This window comes from Drosophila pseudoobscura, chromosome X (genome assembly GCF_009870125.1).
Source record: "Drosophila pseudoobscura strain MV-25-SWS-2005 chromosome X, UCI_Dpse_MV25, whole genome shotgun sequence".
Lineage (NCBI taxonomy): Eukaryota > Metazoa > Arthropoda > Insecta > Diptera > Drosophilidae > Drosophila > Drosophila pseudoobscura.
The window spans coordinates 4,606,543-4,628,143 of NC_046683.1; the positions used below are offsets into that span (position 1 = coordinate 4,606,543).

General features: G+C 47.0%; 4 protein-coding genes and 1 long non-coding RNA gene across 6 annotated transcripts; 3 read left to right on the plus strand and 2 right to left on the minus strand.

The window, feature by feature from the left end:
- The first annotated feature begins 1,114 nt into the window (after positions 1–1,114).
- On the plus strand, positions 1,115–3,748 carry Atg8a (Autophagy-related 8a). Its single transcript, XM_002133655.3, has 3 exons — positions 1,115–1,377; positions 3,093–3,290; positions 3,363–3,748. Exons 1-3 carry the CDS (start codon positions 1,288–1,290, stop codon positions 3,435–3,437), a joined length of 363 nt encoding a protein of 120 aa, XP_002133691.1. The 5' UTR covers positions 1,115–1,287; the 3' UTR covers positions 3,438–3,748.
- A 1,262-nt stretch (positions 3,749–5,010) lies between these two features.
- Tango5 (Transport and Golgi organization 5) lies at positions 5,011–8,593 on the plus strand. Its single transcript, XM_001355510.4, has 5 exons — positions 5,011–5,162; positions 6,417–6,914; positions 6,991–7,272; positions 7,343–7,649; positions 7,709–8,593. Exons 2-5 carry the CDS (start codon positions 6,436–6,438, stop codon positions 8,264–8,266), a joined length of 1,626 nt encoding a protein of 541 aa, XP_001355546.3. The 5' UTR covers positions 5,011–5,162; positions 6,417–6,435; the 3' UTR covers positions 8,267–8,593.
- On the minus strand, positions 5,717–6,285 carry LOC117184901 (uncharacterized). Its single transcript, XR_004470368.1, has 2 exons — positions 6,062–6,285; positions 5,717–6,004 (listed from the first exon to the last, which is right to left on the minus strand). It is a non-coding gene; the product is annotated as an uncharacterized lncRNA (long non-coding RNA).
- A 2,359-nt stretch (positions 8,594–10,952) lies between the features above and the next one.
- Rph (Rabphilin) lies at positions 10,953–18,385 on the plus strand. The gene is made up of 5 exons (XM_001355509.4): positions 10,953–11,372; positions 14,213–14,685; positions 15,192–16,051; positions 16,454–16,668; positions 16,736–18,385. Exons 1-5 carry the CDS (start codon positions 11,296–11,298, stop codon positions 17,037–17,039), a joined length of 1,929 nt encoding a protein of 642 aa, XP_001355545.2. The 5' UTR covers positions 10,953–11,295; the 3' UTR covers positions 17,040–18,385.
- On the minus strand, positions 18,007–21,375 carry ras (Inosine-5'-monophosphate dehydrogenase ras). Of its 2 annotated transcripts, XM_015185734.2 has the most exons (7): positions 21,273–21,375; positions 21,023–21,144; positions 20,706–20,838; positions 20,435–20,585; positions 19,561–20,212; positions 18,905–19,445; positions 18,007–18,848 (listed from the first exon to the last, which is right to left on the minus strand). In XM_015185734.2, exons 3-7 carry the CDS (start codon positions 20,834–20,836, stop codon positions 18,743–18,745), a joined length of 1,581 nt encoding a protein of 526 aa, XP_015041220.2. In that variant the 5' UTR covers positions 20,837–20,838; positions 21,023–21,144; positions 21,273–21,375; the 3' UTR covers positions 18,007–18,742. The 2 variants fall into 2 exon arrangements, with proteins under 2 accessions (XP_015041220.2, XP_001355544.3); XM_001355508.4 differs by lacking the exon at positions 21,023–21,144.
- Positions 21,376–21,601: the final 226 nt, after the last annotated feature.

Sequence of the window (21,601 nt, forward strand, 5' to 3'; positions counted from 1 at the left end):
TTTATTTTATTCTCTTTTTACAAGAACCACGAATGTTTATCGGGTTCGCGATATATGTAGAAGAAAACGGAAATTTAATGAAAATTAAAGGAAATATGGTACAAATGCCAAAAAAGGGCAATAACGTAAGCGAAAAAATATTTTGAAAATGTGACGGTATATTTTTAGTGTCCCACTGACTCCCCTGCAACGAAAAAATGAGTCGTAATTTTGAATGGGCTATAAAAAGGGGTAGGAACAACAGGCAAAACCAGCCAAGGCAAATTGCAAGGATCGTCCGAACCTCACCTCGCACCTCGCGTATGAGGTGATATACCTTGATGGCAAAGCGGCTTTTAGTCTCCAAGGTATGTTAAGCAAAAGGGGTGAATTTTACCTTGCCATGCGTTGCACTTTTGTGGCGTTTTGCCTATTCTATCCTATTTTTTACAGCAATTTCCCAGGGAACCAGGGTGACCGCTTACGATAATACTTTTCGATATTTTTTTAGGTCAAAATTAAGCAACGGTATATTTACGGTATTTCGGTGCATAATCAATTCAACAATCTATTAAATTTCAATGGTATATTTAAGAACACAGGGTGTTGAAACTTCCATACGCAGGTTTTTTTTTATGAATTGTCGTTCACAAATCGTATTTGTAGAAAATTAATTATTTGGGCAAGCTGAGAGATCTATATATTAAGTAAAATTCGACGGAATATCATAATGGAGGAATATGGTTTCATTTTCATCCATTTACCTGAAATAGTTGAACATTTAATAGAGGGGGCTGAAGTGGGCTAAGTTTGTTTTTCCATCATAACGCGACCCTATATTGTTGAGGAGCAAAGACAGAAATCACCGTAGCAGGAAAACAATTCAAGTATTTAAAACAAGCCAGTCAAGTAGTAAATTAATTTATTCATTAGATAAAATTATGTGGGCAGGGCTGAGAGATCTAGAAAGCTAGTAATATTCGACGGAATATCAAAAACGAGGATTATGTATAATAGAACATCAATTCATCAGTATATTTACGGTATATTCTAAAAATGAGACGGTATATTTTGGTATATTTCTGAGGGTCGGAAGGTATATTTTTTCAATAAGTCCGCGGTTACACTGCAGCAAACGGCAATAGCGAATAACGAGTAACGGAGGCAGGCAGCAAAAAAAACGAAAACTGAAAAAGTCAAACCCACACACACACACAGTCAAAAAGCTATATCGTTTTTGTTGTTCGTTGGTCTGAAAAAAAGTGAAAACTGCGTTTCTTAGCTGATTGTGCTAAACTTGTCAAAATCATGAAGTTCCAATATAAGGAAGAACATGCTTTTGAGAAGCGTCGCGCTGAAGGCGACAAGATTCGTCGTAAATATCCAGATCGTGTACCCGTAAGTATACAAAATATAAGTATATAAATTATCTGTGTAAGTGTTTGTATGCCTGGTGCCTGCAAAAGTGTGTGGCTATGTATGTATGCGTTTGTTTTGCGTCGTTCGTATGATTTTATTTTTTTTGTAGTCAGCGAAAAAAATCAATAATGCGCATATTGATATTGTGGGTAATTGTTTATAAAATGTATATCTGCGGTTATTAACTAGATCTTATTTTCTAAGCATAAAACGCATTACAGCAGGTGCCAAATAATATTAAAATGAAAAATTGTCATTCTCACACACACACGAGCACGCATACATACGTACACGCATATAGAGTTGCTTTGTTCTTTCCATTTTTTTTTTTTGTCTGTTTTCGGTGTGCGTTTTGAGTGTGTGTGTGCGAGTGTGCGCAAGCCAGCTAGCTGTTCCACTTGCTCAGCTGTTGTGCTGTTGTTCTCTTCCCACTCTGCCTGCTAAAGATCTCACCCACCAAGCAGCCCCTTACCACTTGCCCGTCCTCACCAATCGTCCAACCAGTTGTTTTTGATTTTGTTTTTCGGTTTTTGTTTGCCTGCAAAAACAAAAACGAATACTGCGCATAAAAGCAAATCGCTCGTTAGTACAACCAGTGGGTTGTTGTTGTTGTTGTGCTTGTAGGAATTGTTTTTGTTTGTGCAGCAACCGCAACAACAGAACCAGAACAGAACCCTCTCTCTGCTGCCCAGAAATTAGTCATAGTCTGAAAGTGAACTTCTCCATTGTTTGCTATCGCTATTTCACCATTTCCATACCATTCCACCTTATCAGCGAAAACTCCTTGATCAGTCGATCAATGCAGTCCACCTGAAGGTGCCCTCCCCCATCCCATCCTTTTTATTTCTATATGCGATTCGATTGTGATATGATGCCAATCCCTGCCTCATTCTGAAGCATCTGCATCAAGCTAAATGTCCTAGTCGGACGCGGATCACCTGAACTACATATGTGTTCATATTCCAGGAGAAATCGACTGCATATATGTACTTATGTGGTGTATTGCTTTTTGCCAGTTTGATTATTTGTTTTTTTTTTTGCTTTTTTGTTTTTGTTTTTGGCAACCACACAAATCACATAACAGCTGACCGAACGCCAGAGCGAGAGGCAAGGCCAGCTGGTTGGTCAGACCATATACATACATACCAAACATACATATATATGTATGTACATATGTACATATCCAAACGAATGCTATATCTAAGCATATACGACACCTTGGCTGCGGCCAATGACGCTAACCAGATTGGCTAATGCGGCTAACAAAGGGGTGGTGGGGTGAGGAGGGAAAGGAAAGACAGAGAAAACTGCGAATCAGTCGGTATTCTAATCGCACGATTCATATTAATTATGCATTATATTCATTATGCTTATGCTTCCTGCTCCATGTCTCAACTTCAATTCGGCTGCCGAATAGCCAGAGGGAAAACCAGTTAGCCCCAAAGATAATTGAGGAATTCCTCAACTCCTTGCAAATATTTGCGAGGTATCACGTAGTCGTGTTGCATACTGTGAGCCACTTGAGTGGCGACACTGAAAAATGCTAAATGCAATTACAATTTCTTGATTTTTGCCAAATGTATGTGTTTTTTGAAATATTTCAAGGGCACGTACCTCTCTATAGAGGGTTTCTATTTCCTTCTTATTCAACATTGCTGATTTCTCCTCTCTTTGTTGTATTTGTATTCCTGCAGGTGATTGTAGAGAAGGCACCCAAGGCACGCATCGGGGATCTGGACAAGAAGAAGTATCTGGTGCCATCGGATTTGACTGTGGGCCAGTTCTACTTCCTCATACGCAAGCGCATCCATCTGCGTCCCGAAGATGCCCTCTTTTTCTTCGTGAACAATGTCATTCCACCAACATCGGCTACCATGGGCTCCTTGTACCAGGTACGTCCTATGAACCAACCCCTACGCTGGCCAATACCATCTAACCCTTACTTTCTTTTAAATACCCTGCAGGAGCACCACGAGGAGGACTACTTCCTGTACATAGCCTACTCCGATGAGAATGTCTATGGAATCTACTATCATTAAAGGAGATGGAGAATGGAGATGAAAAGAACCCCCTATACAGAAATCTATATATATATATAAATAAATATATTTTATGTTTAGCATGCAGCTTATAAAATACGACGCGAGTTAGCTAAACGAATTGATAAAAACAAACAAAAACACCACAAAATGCAACAAGAAGAACTTAAAAAAAATGATCTGAACAAGAGGAAATGAGCAAACCGACAAAAATGAATTGTTATGTGAACCTTGTTTTATATATATATATATAACATTTTCTATACACCTTAGTATTTTCGATTAAAACTATGCTTTTGTCCTACCATTAACTTTCGGGCCCCCGTTCTGTTCAGCCCCCCCACTCCCCCATTTACGTTTCATAGCTGTACTGGAGGTCCGTGCAATCGCATCCGCACACGCACCCGTGCATACATACATTGCTTTAATCGCTATTTTCTGTGTAATTTTTTCTTCAATTTTCTTTTGTTTTTTTTTGCTTTTAATTTGTGTAATAATGCAGCAAATGATGTGCATATTTAGTGTGTATGGTTATGAATAGGACTCTCTCGGTTTAAGTCTACGGTAATTAATCTATTATTAAATAAATAAAAACAAAAAAAGAATGCGAAAAAGCTTGAACTTCGTCTTGTGAATGAGGCCATGCCATGCCCATTGAAATCCCTACATTCAATGAAGCATTTCCCGCTGCGGCATTGCAAAATGATGCAATATGCATATTTCACCTGCAATATATCTATGCATGCGTCATTCTGCTTGGCTTGCTTGGCTAAGAGCAGCGATTCATTCAATGGAGAGTTCTATCAACAGAGCTTACGGGCTTCAGAAAAAAATGGACAATTTTTTCGCGGCCAGAGAAAAGTTGAGACAGAATGAATAACTGCCGTAGTCAGGGAATTATAGAGGCAGATTAAATAACTTGAAAAATGGACATTCAAAGTTGGCGCTCAGCTGCAACCAGATGGGCAGCGGCCGCTCCAGGTCTGGCAGCTCTTTTGTTTAAACCTTGTTTTAGTCAAAACACAATAAAAGCAAGGACTAAAAACTAACCAGTCAAGTAGAAAAATAATTCATAAATCGTATAAAATTATGTGGGCATGGCTAAATGTGCTATATAGCTGAGAATATTCCACGGAAGATCAAAAACGAGAAATATGTAAAATAGAACTTGAATTCGTCAGTATATTTACGGTATATTTTTTAAATGAGACGGTATGTTTCGGTATATTTCTGACGGTCGGACTTCATATTTTATCGATAAGTCCGCGGTCACACTGCTGTCGATAGTTTTTCGAAAAACATCGACAGTGCAATCAATAGTTCTTCACCAAACATCGCAGACATTTAATATTAATTTAATTTTCAATGTTATATAGAAATCCAATAAATGCAAGTATTTCGAATAGGCCAATCATGTATAGAATTGATTCATCAAGCGTACAAAATTGAGTGGGCATGGCTAAATGTTCCATATAGATAGTATTATTCAACGGAAGAAAGAAAACAAGGAATATGTAAATATAACTTGAATTCGTCAGTATATTACGGTATTTTTTTTAAATAAGACGGTATGTTTCGGTATATTTCTGACGGTGGACTTCATTTATCGATAAGTCCGCGGTCACACTGCTTCTACTATTATTAACAACATTTATTAATAACATTTCCAGTGTAAATACGGCTGAAAACCATTCCGGTGGCATTAGAAAATATTTAAAATTCCAGGTAAATATGGCCGTTGATTAGAAAGTGTAGTAGCCACCCCGAAGAACCTTTCACCTTTACCCCGTTTTTTTCGGCAATTTTTTTTTAACAATTTACAACTCAGTTACAAAACAACGAAAAAAGTTCTTCTGCTGTACGTTTTTTGTGTTTGTTGTTGTTGCTGCTGGTGCTGCTGGGGTTTCTCGTGACGTACAAATTAGCAAAGAAGTGGCGTAGTTTAGTTCATGGTTTTTTTTTCTCGGTTCGCGGTCGTCTGTTTTCGTGTCGTTGTTTTTGCACTTGTGCAAATGCAATTGATTTTTGTGTTTGTTAGTTGTTTTGCCCTGTCTCACGTTCATTCTTTCTTCCCTCACCCCCTCCCCCTGGAGATACTGCTCTCTGTCATTTCTTTGTTGTTAATGGTGTCAGTGTCGCTCCAACACACTCTTGGACCGCCCTACCACCCCAAAAAAAAACCGACCCTCCAAGGGCAGAACAGCTGCAATGCCATCAAAAACATCGACTTTGGGTGTGAAGTTGGTCAGAGTCGAGCGCCCGTGTGTCCGTTCCAATTATTGTATTGCAAAAACGCTGATTACAGGGAAGACACTGGCACCACACCGTGCCCCTCCCCGCCCGCACACCGCACACCAGCCAGCGGCACAGACAGAATTTCGTTGCTCTGGTAAACGCGCATGTGGATTCGTTTTATTGGTGCTCACAAGTATCGTATGATAATCTCCGTTCTATTGTTGTTTTTGTTGTGCTTTTCCGCGGGCTTCTCGCACACATCCGCATGCACAGAACACGTACGCAGCGCATGTGGGAGCTTTGCATGTGTGTGTTGCTGCGTGGCTGCCAACCTGTCGAAAATTTTCACCATTTTAATTCAATTTAGAAATATAATTGGACCCGCATACGTATATTGGAGGGAAAAGTGCATACACAATTCACAGTGTGTTTCCGGTGTCGTGGGAAAGTTACGGTGGGGAATTAAGTCCATTCCATTCTTAGTTGCACAGCTTTTTTTTTTTTTTTACTTTTCGATCTGGCAACGCCTGCAAGCGCGGTTTTTCTGCGAAAATTCGAAACCAAATTGTAGTAGGCCACGACAATTACCGGATTACGATATCGAAGAATCGGTATCATTAACAGACATTCTCGTATCGAAACTCAAATTCAATTCAGTAAAATACGAAATTTGTTTTCGTTAATAATTGGCCTCAATAATGAAATTGGTGATTTTTGCATCCGTTTTTTGTTTTTAATTCTTAGCCGCTTGCAATCCGCTTAAATGTCACAACACTCGAAAAGGGAAAAGGACACAGCCGCCAACAGCACGAAAAGCCATGCCCAGAGCACACGCCACACGAGCGGCAGTAGCAGCGCGAATAAACACAGTCACAAAAAGCAGATGCCCAACGGCAGTCTAAAGGCCAATTCCAACACCAAACCAAACCAAAACTCCAACAGCAGCAGTACCACCACCAAGGTATCCACAATGCTGACCACAGGATCGGCATCGGGGTCGAGATCAGGATCAGGATCAGGATCGAGCTCCTCCGTCTCCCCATCCAGCTCGTCGTCGGCACCCCTGCTGTCGCAGGTTCAGGGAAAATTTCAAATGAGCAAAAAGGAGAAAAACCAAAAAGACAAACAGCGCGAGAGGGAGCGCATCGAGCGCGAGCAGTTTGTGCTCTGGCGTCGACCCTTCGATACGTCCTTGTATTGTGGCCTCGAACTGATGGCGCTGCTGCGAACCTGGAGCTCAAGGTAATGTTGAATGACGAGACGTGAGGTGAGGTGAGGTGTGTTCAGGCAGATACTCAAACCCGTTCTCATCTTTCAGATTGCTGCAGCAACGTCTCCTGCTGGCCGCTTTGATAGTATTAGGCGTATTATTTAGTGTAATTTACAGAATTGATGGACCACATCAGCTGGCCATTGAGCTAGTGCATCGGAACACCTGGTTCTTTGTCTACTGGCTGGGTCTGGGCGTGCTCTCCTCAGTGGGACTTGGCACTGGCCTACACACGTTCCTTCTATATCTGGGGCCGCACATAGCCAGCGTTACGCTTGCCGCATACGAGTGCAATTCCCTGAAATTCCCGCGCCCTCCATATCCAGATGAGTGAGTATCTCCCAATCGCCGTTCTCCGTTCCCCGTTGTCATACTTCTGACTTTTCTGACTCATCTGCAGCATCATCTGCCCGGAGGAGCCGTATGATAAACGGGTGCCCAATCTGTGGGCCATCATGTCAAAGGTTCGACTGGAGGCATTCCTTTGGGGCGCTGGCACGGCCCTGGGCGAGCTGCCGCCGTACTTCATGGCCAAGGCGGCGCGTCTCTCCGGGTACGATCCGGACGATGCTGAGGAGCTGGCCGAGTTCGAGGCCCTGAACGCCAAGAGGAATCAGAAGAACCTCAGTTTAATGGACAAGGGAAAGCTGTTCATGGAGCGCGTGGTGGAGCGCATTGGCTTCTTCGGCATCTTGGCCTGTGCAAGTGTAAGTGGGAACGGATGTGGAAAATCCTAGAACAATACTGACTATGAAATTCCTTGCAGATTCCCAATCCCTTATTCGATCTGGCTGGCATCACTTGCGGCCATTTTCTAGTGCCATTCTGGACCTTCTTCGGAGCCACACTGATCGGCAAGGCCATCATCAAAATGCACATACAGAAAATCTTCGTGATCATTGCCTTTAATGAAACGCTGATTGAGCGAGCAGTGGATCTTCTGGCCTCGCTGCCATACTTCGGTCATAAGCTGCAGGAGCCCTTTAAGGCCTTTCTCAAAAACCAAAAGCAGCGCCTCCATCGTCAACAGCGTGGCAAGGGTGCTGCTGTTGGCCCCGATTCAGGCAATCTGCTATCGAAGATTTTCGAGGCGTTTGTAATTGGAATGGTGTGCTATTTTGTTGTGTCAATTGTTAACTCTCTGGCGCAAAGCTATCACAAGCGTCTGCACCGAAAGACTCCGTCACCGGCATTAGGGACGGGTCCGGCCTCGGCCTCGGGCTCGGCGTCGGTCAAGGCAGTACCAGTGCCTGTGACCACGCCTACGCCCTCGGCTACGGTCACATCCAAGAAGCATGCCAAGCAGCGGGCTCTACGCGAATAGAGGAGACTTCAATCCAAAATCACAAGCCCCAAGCCCAAAATCTCTTGAGTTGATACAATTTCCAGAACCCCCTCCAAACCCGTTTCCTATCGAAGTCTTAAGTTATTGTACCTATATATATATTTTTTTTTGTGTTTTCGTGTCCTTGTTTTAGTCAAATTTTCAACTTGGAAGTGTACGCTTTGTATGGGATGTCAAGAGGCAGATGCATCCGGCCGGTACGGAACGGATACGGCGGCGCTAGCTCGAGAACTTAGATTAAGTCCAAGAATCAGCAAGGAGCAGAAAATTACTAGTAAAAAATTAAAAACAAATATACAACAGCAACAACAACAAAATAAGTAGAAATATACATATGTATATGTATGTATGCATCTGTGTGTGACTGTACTATGAAAAGTAAAAGAGAAAGAGAGAGAGAGAGACAGACAGACGGACAGACAGAGAGGGGCTAGCTAGTCGGCAGATAAAATGCAAATTGTGCTAAAAGACATTGAAGAAGAGTAGAAGCAGAAGTAGAATGGTTGCTGAAATGCTGAAAACAGAAACAAAACAAAAAGAAAATAGGAAAAATAAACGTAATATGAATAAACAAATGCACAGACGGACGTTTTGCTTAATCAAGCGGACTGGACTCTCTTGATTGCATTAAGATATCCGCTCCATTTGGCTGAGATTTCATTTCCAGATTCAGATCCGTCATCAACAGTTGGCTTTCATTAAGCCCCTGGCAACGGGTACGACTGCCGACACAACTGTCCCTCCCCGCCCACGTGATGTCTTACGTATAGCCGAGTGGCCAGCTCGAAGGACAATTGCTGCGTCCACGTGGATGGGTGGAGTGGCCGGTAAGGGGTGGGGGACGATGGAATAAACGAGCTTTGCGACGCGCTTTGAATGCCTAATCCTGTCAACAACTACAGTTCCGTAAAACAACAAGAACAACAGCTGAAATAACAAGAACTGAAGGAAGGCGTCGGCACCACCGAATCGTCTGATACCCTTGCAGATCGCTCGTTGCTATGGTACAGCGACCCGTATATATACATTCTTCTTCCCGTGTGAAACATCTCGTACAAGTCGTATTGCCCTCTGGAAGCGAATTGCAAGGAGAAATGCAAACAGCGATGACAACTGCCAGCGGCTAACGGTACAATGTCAACACTTGGCCAGAGCGAGAGGCAAAGGGGCAGTGGCAGGGGCGGGCACTGACGGACTGACATACTCGGACATGACAGGACGTGCAGAATGCCAGCAACAAGAAATATTTTCATTTAGCTGTCGACAGAATTCTTTTAAAATGGACACATGCTCCACCCGTCACTGCCCCGCTCCACTCCCGGCCATACTCCGCTCTACTGCTCTGCTACGTCGGGTAGCTTCCCACTGAAAGGGGGGAAACCAGCTACAGTGGTCTCCTGCTACCGTCAAGGATTTAGCTTCAGGGCAAAGGTAGCATAGGAGCGGGTGAGGGAGAGGTCGTGTGCGCACAAACTGGTCACACCTCACGCTCCATGCCAACGCCCAGACAGGCAGACAGACAGAGACGAAGATGAAGAGTTTTCGGCAGGGCAATCGCTTGTCTCTCTCTGCCGCTCAGTGCGTTCTCTGATACACAGCCTGTGCAGCTCCCGGATCACTACTTTCAGATAGGACAAAAAACCACACAAAAAAAATTACAGCATTTAGTCATAAAACTCACTAATGCCAACTCCCCCCACTCGATCTGCCCCCTAATTCCTACTCAGACAACCATCTCCCCCTCATTTTACCAGTGAAGGGCAGCAAAGCTCCACTCCGCTGCCGCTCTAAAAACACGTTTGCATTGCTGTCGGCTCACCAAAGTATGCGATACAGTTATGACTAGGCGGGAGGGAGAGCAGGGAAATCAAGGACAGAGAGACCGGGAGCGAGCGAGCGCGTGTGCGTCTATTCGTGCTCAAGTGCTTTACTTCTCCACTACCACTTTCCATTCCCCTCAGCCGCCCCCTTCCGACGGAGCTTTGCTTTCGGCCTGCTTGCGTGCAAATATGACTAAAGCTCCTCCGGCAAGTGGCTCCCCCCCGCGAGCACTACCGCGCCGCACTACCCCGCCACTTTGACAGCTTCCTGCGCGTGGCCATATGGCCGTTAGCTGACGACTCCACTGTGCAACAGGCAGAGGGGGCAGCGGGTGGCGCAGGGACGACGTGCGTCCGTCACTCCGGCAGGGCGAAAGTTCTTGGAGATGGCACTGGATAGTATACGCACCTATCGCTGAGTTCTAAGGCCTATGCAAGGTGTATTTCCACAAGGTGAGGCCTTGCCACAGACCGATCTTAACGGTAGTTTGATTTTTATTCAAGTTACCCAAAAGTATGTGTGGATGTGTGATATACAACGAACGAGAAAGATAGACAAATTATGCCAATTTAAATCCTTTAACAGAGATCACACAAAAACAATGGATCGCAAGAAGCTTTACATTTGCAGAAGCTCCGACTAAGCGACCGTTCCCGCAATGTGATCTTGGCGGCTTCCGACTTATGCATGCATGTGTATATATTTATGTACATATGTATATAGAGGACAAACGAATAATGTGCGTGCCAGTGATGTGGGGCAACGCAACTCCCCTCGATACTTTCGCATCTGTCGGGACAGCTCCTATCGGCACATCACTGGCTGCGATTGTAACTGTATTAATATAATTGCGGCTGTCGCTAGCTGTTTTGCACCAGACGACGCACACCAGCGCCAGCGTGCGCACTTGGACGTGCCCCTGCGTGCTTTTCCATTTCGTTTCCATTTCGTTTCGTTCGTTCGGAGCCGCAAAATAACCGTGGACAGCGACAAACAATAACAACGTTGCAGATAGAATAGATATAGAGAGGGAGAGAGTGAGTGCGCCGCGCCTATCGGCAGGCAATGATTCCCGTTGTTTACTTTGATTGACTATCCTTGAGTGGAGCGGGAGAGTGATAAACAGCATTGCAGACCAAAGACCAGACAGCCAAAAAAATATCATCATCCAAATATAATGTGACAAGATGGACTTCCAGAACCGCAATAACACGGCCAACAAGTTCGTCTGTCCCAGCGACAGGCAGCTGGCCTTGCGTGCCAAGTAAGTACCGTTATAAGCCCCAAAAGCCTAGCTTTCAAAGCAACCGACAGGCATGGCCTGAAAGCTGAGTTGGACTTAAAGCTAAAGTGTCATTGTCATTGGGATTGGGCTTTAGGCATTGGAAATTGGGCATTGGGAGACTAATGCAACAATTGGCTATCCTATAATCTCTCCGTTTCATGGCCAGTGGCGAAATAGCAACAAATGGTATTTTTTTCATGTGTGTGTTTCTGTGTGTGTGTGTTTTACGGTTAGAGCTAACAGCAACCAAAATTCGACAAAAGCTTTAGTTGTAATTTAATTAACTTTTACTCCGTCTGTTTATGTGTGTGTGTGTGTGTGTGTGTGCATGATTGGCCAAAACACACAGCCCTAAACTGTGGCCTAATCAAATATATACATGTGTGTGCCGCACACACTGTCAGACGCCGACAACGACGACGGCTATGTAGCGCGGGAGCCATGTCCCTGAGCGAACAACTTTGAAGGCTAAGGGGAGTGCAAACTGAAACCGAAACGCAAGGGATCCACATGGTTTCTGTGGCGGCCCAATTCTAATCATAATTGTTGCACGCTGACAGATTAATAAAATTTTAATAATGTTCAATTTTTTATGGGCCCCCCACCGACACATACACATAATGGTCCAGAGACAGAGAGGCTTTCATTTATTTATTGCAATTGACGGGGGGTGGGAATTGGGGCATGGCAGAGCCATTTACATGATTTAAGCAACACGCCCATGTCGCATATCGCATATCGCATATAGCATGCCGCATGTCTCATACCGCACCCGGAATCCAGAATCCACAAAACGAAACCATTTCCCTACTGGTATATGTATATATATGTATATGTATATACATATGCCCAGCATATGCTGGTTGTGCGAGCCTGTAGCATACTGCGTGGGGCAGCCGTGGGTGGAGGAGCAGTGGCCGGAGCAAGAGCACGGCTCAAATCAATCCCAGCTGACTGTAAATGCGACTTGGGCGCATTAAAAATACAAAAACACCGCCACACGGACACGCACCGACAGGCACGGCACAGCATGAACGGAAAGCAGAGCGAAAAGAGGAGCGAAGAGGTGGGCGGCAGGCAGGGCAGGCAGGGCATGGAGGGCAGGTTTCAAGTGTGCAATTTACACTTCCGTTCGTTCATTCGTTCGCTACATTGTAACCATTCACACTGACACTCCACTCACACCCTGGCACACGCACACAGACAGGCACAGACACGCACACGAACATAAAGAAGCATAGAAACAAAGAGCTTTTTTTGCCTTTAACCGAGCGACAGGACGGGCAGGGAGAGAAGAGAGAGGCGCTAAGCGGGAAGCTCGCTTCTCTCCCTCTCCCTCTCATTTCTGACTCTCATTTTGTGGCATTGGCTGGCTCTGTACTTGAAATTCAAATTACAGCTCAAGGGAGCAACATCAGGAAGAGGAAAATCATGGCCAAAGGGGGCAAGGAGAACTGTTCAAGGGTAAGCCAATGAGCACTCACTCAGGAGCGAGCCCATTCAGGCAGTGCTATGGAGAGCAGGGCTAGTAAAGTGTCAGAAAAGAGCAGGCCATCGTCACACCGATCTCCAGCAAGTCCCAACGAAATACAAAGGAAATATGGGAGTCCTCAGAAGAAATCGTACAAAAAATAAACGTAAGGCTAAGGAAAGAAAGGAAACCGTTCAACAAATCAGTGTTTTTTCTCCGTTTTTTCTCCGTTCATTGTAAAAACTGTGCAATATGTTGTTCCTCATGTTCGAAGCCATACACTTTTCCTTTGCCATTCGACAGGACAGCTTTTGGATTGAGCTCTTGTAATTGGCAGATTTGTTTCGTATGCGACAATCAGATCTGGTTGAAACATAAGCCCTTGGCTCTGCCTCCGCTAAGGACGACAGCTGAGACCCCGTTTGAACCCCGTTTCAGGAGTGATTTGATTTGGTATTCGGTTCCCCATTGATTTCGTTACTTAGAGGAGCACAGCACTTATTTTGGTCCGGGCCAATGTTGATAGAGTACTAAGCGAATTTGTAATTTAATTATGATGTTGGAGAACCCGCAAGGGCATTTCCACATGGAGCCACAGCACGCACAGACACGGGGCCCATGGTCGCACACAGCACAAGTACGAGTTCAGGGCAAGAGCAGAGTCAAGTCAATAAACCCATAGTGAAGGCGAAAAAAATGTTTAGGTAAAGTAGAGGCTCTACGCCCGGATTTGCATGCCCGACCTGGTTGCTGGTTGCTGGTTGCTGTGCGTGCCCGTATGTGGGCTGTGGGGTGGCGCTTGGCTTGGCTTTGCTTCTTTTTTTTTTAATGCCATGTGTAAGTGATTCCAAAGTGGCTATAACAAACGCTTTCGGACCCCGAACACCTCCTGCAACGCAAGGGAACGGAACGGAAATAAAACAGCATTAAAGGCTTTTTACTAGAGTGACACGACCAGCAGATACCCCTTGTATTTGTGGGTCTCCTTTAGAGCATAGCGCCACACGAATACAACATGCTCCGCTCCTGCCTTCTACTGGGTGTACAGCGGGGGGATAATGAACCCGAGCTAGGCGCCGGCTACGGGCACGGCAACGGGTACGGGTACGGGAATAGGTCCTAAACATGGGCGAGTTAATTAACTTTGAACTTGACATTTTGGCCGTGTGCTGCTGCTGAGGAACATGGAAACCGCATTAAACAGCCCGCAACTAACGATGCTCATTAGGCAGGGCACCCAACCCATACCAGCCCATAGCATACCATTCCATCCACTTGAAGCACTTTTGGAGCTGGCACATTAACAAGGTCTCCCCGTTTTTTGGCTTTTCCTATCTCTCCCGCACAGATTGAGGGCCGGCTGGAGCAGCTCAAAGACCAGTGAACCCTTGCGTCCCGAGGAGCAGGAGGCCATCATATCCGTGATACGGCGCAATGAGGAGATCGAGATTGCCGAACGGCAGCGGGTCGGCCGTCTGGTGGAGCGAGTTGAGAAGATCAAGCAGCACGCTGTCGAGCGGGGCCCCAACTGTTGTCGCCTCTGCGGCGACACCTTTGGCCTGTTGCGGCCGCATCGCATCATTTGCGAGGACTGCCGTCAGTCCGTGTGCACCAAGTGCAGCGTGGACATCAATATCCGGTATCACACCAGCGAGCGGACACGAGAGATCTGGCTCTGTCGCATCTGCTCGGAGACGCGCGAGATGTGGAAGAAGTCGGGGGCCTGGTTCTTCAAGGGCCTGCCGCGGTACGACACGCCGCGCAGTGCCAGCGCCACGCCTACGCCCACAGCCACACCAGGAGGGATGGCATCCATGGCAGGTAGGGATTGCTCATGTCCTGTCGCGTCATTTACTATCCACTTCCGCTTTTCGCAAGGACCAGTGCAAAGTGCAAAGTGCAAAGTGGGGCACAGCTATGCTATGCCTGCAAATGAGTCTCGTTCGCTATCCAAACTATCCAGAACCCAGAACTCGACTTTGGTTCGCAGTCCAGTCCAGTCCTTTGATCCATTCCTTTTTTGCCAGTTTCCAACAATCATCGCGGTTCAATTCGATCCTTAGTTAAGCCATTAATCAATCGATTTGTTATCGACAGCACAGAGCTGTGCTTCATGATAGTTATCAATCATAGCATTATCAATCTGAAACTTAAGACCGGAACTTGGCTTCGCATGAGCTGCGCTGCTTTTCCCTTTCCATGCCCTTGCGTTGCCCTATTTCAGCAACTTATCGATTTCAATCGATATCTAATCGACCTGTTATCGGAGGCTTGCGTCGGAAATCGACCGAAACCATCGCTAATATCGATATTCTATGTCATCGTAGGAGACACGCGGGCCGTGCACAGCTGCCACGGAACGCCGACGCGGCCGGCGCGGGTCAAGAAGCTGACCATACGGGTCAACGACAGCAGCTCCAGCAGCGGCCCCTCCGAGCCGGAGGATGAGCTGGACGGCGGGGCTGGTAGCGGTTTCGGTGGCGGTGCCAGGGGCTCGGCCGTGGGCCGGCTGCAGAGGGAGGACAGCTTCCGGCTGCGGGCATACGGCTCCATACGAAGCTTCATCGACGGCGGCGAGCGAAAGTTGTCGAACTCCTTCTTCTTCGGTCGACAGCAGAGCCACCGGCCGTCGGAGTGCCCCGACTACGACAGCATCAGCCTCACGAACGGCTCGGCGGTGGCCCAACTGCGCCGCGAGAGCAGCTCCCTGCGCCGCGGTTCGGTTAGCTCCTCCTGGTCCATCAGCGAGAGCTCTGGCTCCGGTAATTCCGGCAGCCAGTCGCAGTCCCAGTCGCAATCGCAATCGCAATACACCCAAGCCCAGCAACAGCATTGCCGGGATCCGCTGCTCGGCTGGCTGGAGATAGCCATCAGCTATCGGGAGAACTTCCACAGCCTGGACTGCACAATGGTGCGGGCACGCGACCTGCCCGCCATGGACGCCTCTGGCCTGACCGATCCCTACTGCAAGCTCAACATAATCACGCCCGAGGCGCTCACCAAATACACGCGCTGGCAGCGCACCAAGACCGTGCACAAGACCCGCAATCCAGAGTTCAACGAAACCCTCCAGTTTGTCGGCGTGGAGCCCGAGGAGCTCGGCAACTCCCTGCTGTATGTGGCCCTCTTCGACGACGACAAGTACGGGCACGATTTCCTAGGCGCAGCCAAGGTCTGCCTTTCCACGGTGAGTCCAACGATGGATACGGTTCCAGGATAAGGTGCCACATCCAACGGCCAATTCGAAGCTAATTTTCCGGTTTTCACTTTCACCTTGATATGATGGCCGCCAGGTTTCCAAGCAAGCAAGCCAGCAAGCAAGGAAACGTGAGGAACGTGAAGAGCAAGCCTTAGGCCCCTCTTCGCCGAGCAATTGGCATTAAAATATAAACCCCAAAAATATTAAAATGAAGCCCATTTTTAGGCTGAAAATATCTGAAATTGAATTTAAAGAACGGACGGAACTTTAAGCGTCAAATTGCAGGCGAACAAAGCGAACGGAAATTGACAGATCCCTACTAATTCTTGCTGCTTCGGCTTTCGTTTCGTTTCGTTTCCGTTTCCATTTCGACTTCCGTTTCCTTTGCAGGTGCACAGCACATCCCAGTACAGGATCTCGGTGCCGCTGGGCGTGGAGGATCAGTACAGCAGCGCGGCGGAAATGGCCCAGGAGTGGCCCAATGGCAAAATTCTTATCTCCCTGTGCTACAATACCAAGCGGCGGGCCCTGGTCGTCAATGTGAAGCAGTGCATCAATCTGATGGCCATGGATAACAACGGTAGCTCCGATCCCTTTGTCAAGCTGTGAGTAATCCTCAAGATTATTGTACTTCTGTATCATTAATTTGCTAATGCTAATGTTCCGTTGCAGTCAGCTCAAACCGGATGCGCACAAGAACAAGAAGCACAAGACGAGCGTCAAGTGGCGGACCCTGAACCCGATCTACAACGAGGAGTTCTACTTTGAGGCCAGTCCCCACGATCTCAACAAGGAGATGCTCATTGTGACCGTGTGGGACAAGGATCTGGGCAAAAGCAACGACTTCCTGGGCAGCCTCCAGCTGGGGGCCCAGAGCAAGGGCGAACGCCTCCAGCAGTGGCACGACTGCATCCGATTGCCTGATCACTTTCATGAGAAGTGGCATTGCCTGGCCCCCGACAATCCCGCCCACTAGCGGGTGCCACGGCGGCTGCGGCTGGTCCACAACCAATCAAACACCCAACCGATCCTTCCCGCTTAGCTCCAAATATACACATAAATAGTAATACAGTAATATAACATATATATATTATACATACATACATACATACATACATATACATATATATATATTTTTGATATGCCTGCCTGAGTGTGTGTGCCAGACAGAGAGACAGAAAGAAAGAGAGAGAGAGAGACATAGAGAGGAAGAGAAAGAGAGAGTGCGCTTGTGTATCTGCTTTCCGATATCTCGCATATAACCTCAATTGTTCTATATCTGTTCTATATACTTTCGGCTCTTATCGGCATTTTTGTATACATTCAAACTGTATATACTAGCTTTTTTTTAAGTGTCCTTATCAAAGGTTAATCAACATCAAAATAATTTCGATTTATTGCTAAATTCAATCTATAATCAAAACTAATTATTTATGTACTTAAATACATATATATCGAAATAAATATCGGGATACAATTGGAACTCTTGCATCCATCTAGCAGCATTACTAACTTCAAACTTGAAACATTCCGAGCCGATCGGATCCTGCCTGCCAGACAATCTTTGTATTCATTCGCTGGATGGGATATGATATTATTGCACTGGAACTTTTATCTCTAAAGCCTCGCATTGTCCCCTATAGCGAAGAGAAAGCAAGGCTATGATGTTCTTTCTATGAGATGAGGCACCAACAAAGAAAGATCTTTGCCCAACCAGAAGAAAGTCATTGGAGCCGTAAAATATATGCTTTTGTGGCTAGACACCGACTCTCTTCATTCGCTTGTGCATCTCGAGACAAGGACGTGCCCACCGCTGATGTATAGTATAACCTTATTGGTCTTTGTCAAGAATTTTCCTGGATTATTATTAAGGGCCAGAAACGAACGACTATCTACAGTATCGTGCGCTTTAGCCATACCCCAATTGAAAACGTTTTGTTAGCTTATTTCACATGACATTTAATAGATTCAAAGATTCAGAAACAGCTAAGAAGTTCCATTCTATTAAAAACTTTTGCAGGTAAGTACAAACATACGGGGGGAAGGGAATCCTGCTTCAGCTTCCGTTCCAGTTTCAGTTCACAATTAATAAGTTTTGGCATAAGGAATTTGAAAGGTTCCCAGTGAGAGGAGCTTCATATAGCGAGCATATATGTGTGTATGTATGTATGTATGTTTGCTACAATACAATATACTACAAAACAACACAATCGGAATATTAGGTCCGATGTAGGTATAGAATACAAGTATGTATATATGTACCGATCGTGCGATAAACAGTGAGCGTATGCAACTAACAAACGGGGTGGGCGCTCAATGCCCATAGATACGAGATATAGTAGATATATAGATTAGAGTACATATTTCTATACAGATCGTGGTCTGTAAACACTTAAGATTAGGTTTCTGCCAGCGCGGGCAGATGGATAAGGTAGGTATACACATGTATGTATGGTTTGGGGCCATTGATTCGAGGATGCCTCATGCGCGGAACATGCGCGGAAACTCTCAACCCTTTCGAAATCACTTGCGATCGTATAGCCGGGCAAAGGGGTTCGGATTGGCTGCCCCAGATCGATTCTGGTGCTGTTGCTGCTGTTGTTGCTGTTGCTGCTGCTGCTGCTGTGATGCAGAGGCAGCCAATCCGCTGCCCGTGGCCGATGCAGCACTGGCCATATGTTAGAAGAGACGCTTCTCATAGCTGAAGAGGCCGTGAACGTTGCCCTCCAACTGAGCGGAATGGGTGCGCTTCATGAATCGCAGTTGGCCATTGTAGATCATCTCCCTGTAAAGACACAGTTTCAATGAAGGAATTCCAAGCAATGAATTCCAGGCACTCACTTCAATTTCTTCACGGAATTGGCTCCAATGTCCTGGCAGCTGTGCTGCAGTCCGCACTCCAGATAGGGCAGATAGCGCAGTACGCTGCCCTTGTCCACAATGCTGCCGCTGACGCCCTGGGCGACCTTCATCTTGTCCATCTCGTTGTGGTAGTAGCGGGACATGGCCGCACCCTTGGCATCGCCGCGCTCCATCGCCTCCAGGGAGCCCATGCCGCGGTATTTCTTCAAGCGCACGCCATCCGAGAAGAAGTACTCACCGGGCGCCTCCGAGGTGCCGGCCAGTAGGGAGCCCATCATCACGGCGCTGGCGCCCAAGGCTAAGGCCTTGACAATGTGTCCGATCGATTGGATGCCGCCATCGGCAATCACGGGCACCCCAAACTCCTTCGCATAGGTGGAGACCTGGTAGACGGCCGTGGCCTGGGGACAGCCGCAGGCCATCACCTCCTGGGTGATGCAGATGGAGCCAGAGCCCATGCCCACGCGTAGTCCGTCCACGCCCGCCTCAATGAGGTTCTTGGCCTGGGCGCGTGTTACAACTGGATGGGGGTGGGGGGACCAGAAGCAGGAGCCACACAAAAGGAGGAGAGATACGAGGACGATGATGTGGTTAGGATGTGCTAATGAGGAGAGATTAGTGGATGGGCCACTTACCATTGCCACCGATGACCTGCAGATCGGGATAGGTCTCCTTGATGAACTTGATCATCTCCACCTGATAGATGGAGTTGCCCTGCGACGAGTCCAGAATGATCACATCCACACCATTGGCCACCAGCAGCTGGAGCCGGGCCTTGTCCTCACCGCGCGTCCCAATGGCGGCGCCCACCAGCAGCTGCTTGTTGGAGTCCTTCGAGGCGTTCGGATAGGAGCGGGCCTTCTTCAGATCCGTGCGCGCAATCATGGCCACCAGTTCGCCAGCCTGATTGATAATCGGCAGTTTGCCCTTCTTGCTCTTCTCCAGAATGGCATTCGCCGTGGGCAGGGTGATGCCATTGGGCGCGGTGACCAGTTCGGTGGTCATTATGTCGGCGAGCACTATCTCCGGCTGATTCTCACGGAAATCGATGTCCCTGGAGGTGACCATGCCGAGGAGCTTGCCGCCCAGTTTGCCATTCTCGGTGACCGGATAGCCGGTGAAGCCGTTCTTTCGGCGGGCCTCGAGCACATCGCCGACGGTGTTGGTGGGCGACATCACGGACGGGTCGCGCATGAAGCCATGTTTGTACTTTTTAACCTTGTGCACCTCCAACGCTTGGTACTCCGGCGTGCAGTTGTGATGGATGATGCCGATGCCACCACACAGCTGCGCGTCGGACGACAGTGTCGAGTGTCGAGTGTCGGTCCATCACAGTTCATGGGAGGCAGTCCAGGCCAAGGACGGACGGGCAGCAGAGCGCAGTCAACGGTTAGCGGTTGAGCGGTTAGAGAGGCACAAAAGAGTGTTGAGTTACAACCACAGCTAGAGCGATGCGATCGAATCCGAGTCGAGCCCCCAATCCGCTCTAGATTCTGAGACAGTACTCACCGCCATGGCTATGGCCATCTCCGATTCGGTTACGGTGTCCATGGGCGAGCTAACCAGCGGTGCCCTCAATGTAAGTTTCTTGGTCAGCGGCGACCCGAGATCAACATCCTCGGCAGTGAAGTCTATATAGCCGGGCAATATGAGAAAGTCGCTGGGGATGTTGACATTGACATTGAGATTGAGATTGCGAGGATTAGGATACGGTCAGGGATGTGTTGATTGATTGATTGACTGATCGACAAAAAGATCTCTGTGGTGGCCTGGCACTTACTTGTAGGTGAGTCCATCCCCGTTCTGGAACAACTCCCTGCAGCTGAGGCCGTCCTGCAGCTGATCCTCAGCGGATGATTCTCCATCCACAAAGCCATTGAGTTTGGGCTTGTTGTTACTGCTTTTATCCATCTCTGCGGCAGACAAAGACGGCGATAACAATAAACAAAAAATAAGAAAAAGAGCCGCGCGCCGAGAGCCGAGAACCAAGAGCAGAGGGCCAATAGGAACAAAAAAATATAACTCAAACAACAATTAATGCCGCGGCTGTTTTTTTAATGGCGCTCTGTTCCACAGACACACACCACACACACATACAGGTTCAATGGATTCCCGATGCGGCGGCGCTTTTTGTGGCAGCTGTGTGGCACTCTAGATGCGGATGAGGGCTGTCCAATTGTCGATGGAACAACGCAATTGCAGTGAGACGTAACCTTTAGCTGTGGCGGCGGCACAATGAAAAGCAGCATAGAAACAAGGTTAATTGCAGTCCTCTATTGCGTGGAATGGGGTCTGGACAGGGCTGGGAGTGGGAGTGGAGGGCCGAGCACATGGTTTTGCCACTTACCAGTCCAGCAGGGAGCTAGTTGAACGGTTAATACGTTAGTGTGGCGGCAGATACCATGTGGCGTAGAGGTGGAGAAGTATCGATGTTTTGGTGTTTGCTACTATCGGTGGTTTTGCTCGTGATACTCGATAGAGCTTCCCCATCTCTACTTTGATTTTGAAAAGTGCAGTGGTGTCAATTTTATTCCTCGATTTTGATATTCCGTTGAGCATTACTAGATAGATAGAACATTTAGCCATGCCCGGACAATATTATACGATTGATGAATAAATTCTATACTTGATTGGCAGGTTTTTAGTCCTTGCTTTTATTGTATTTTAACTAAAACA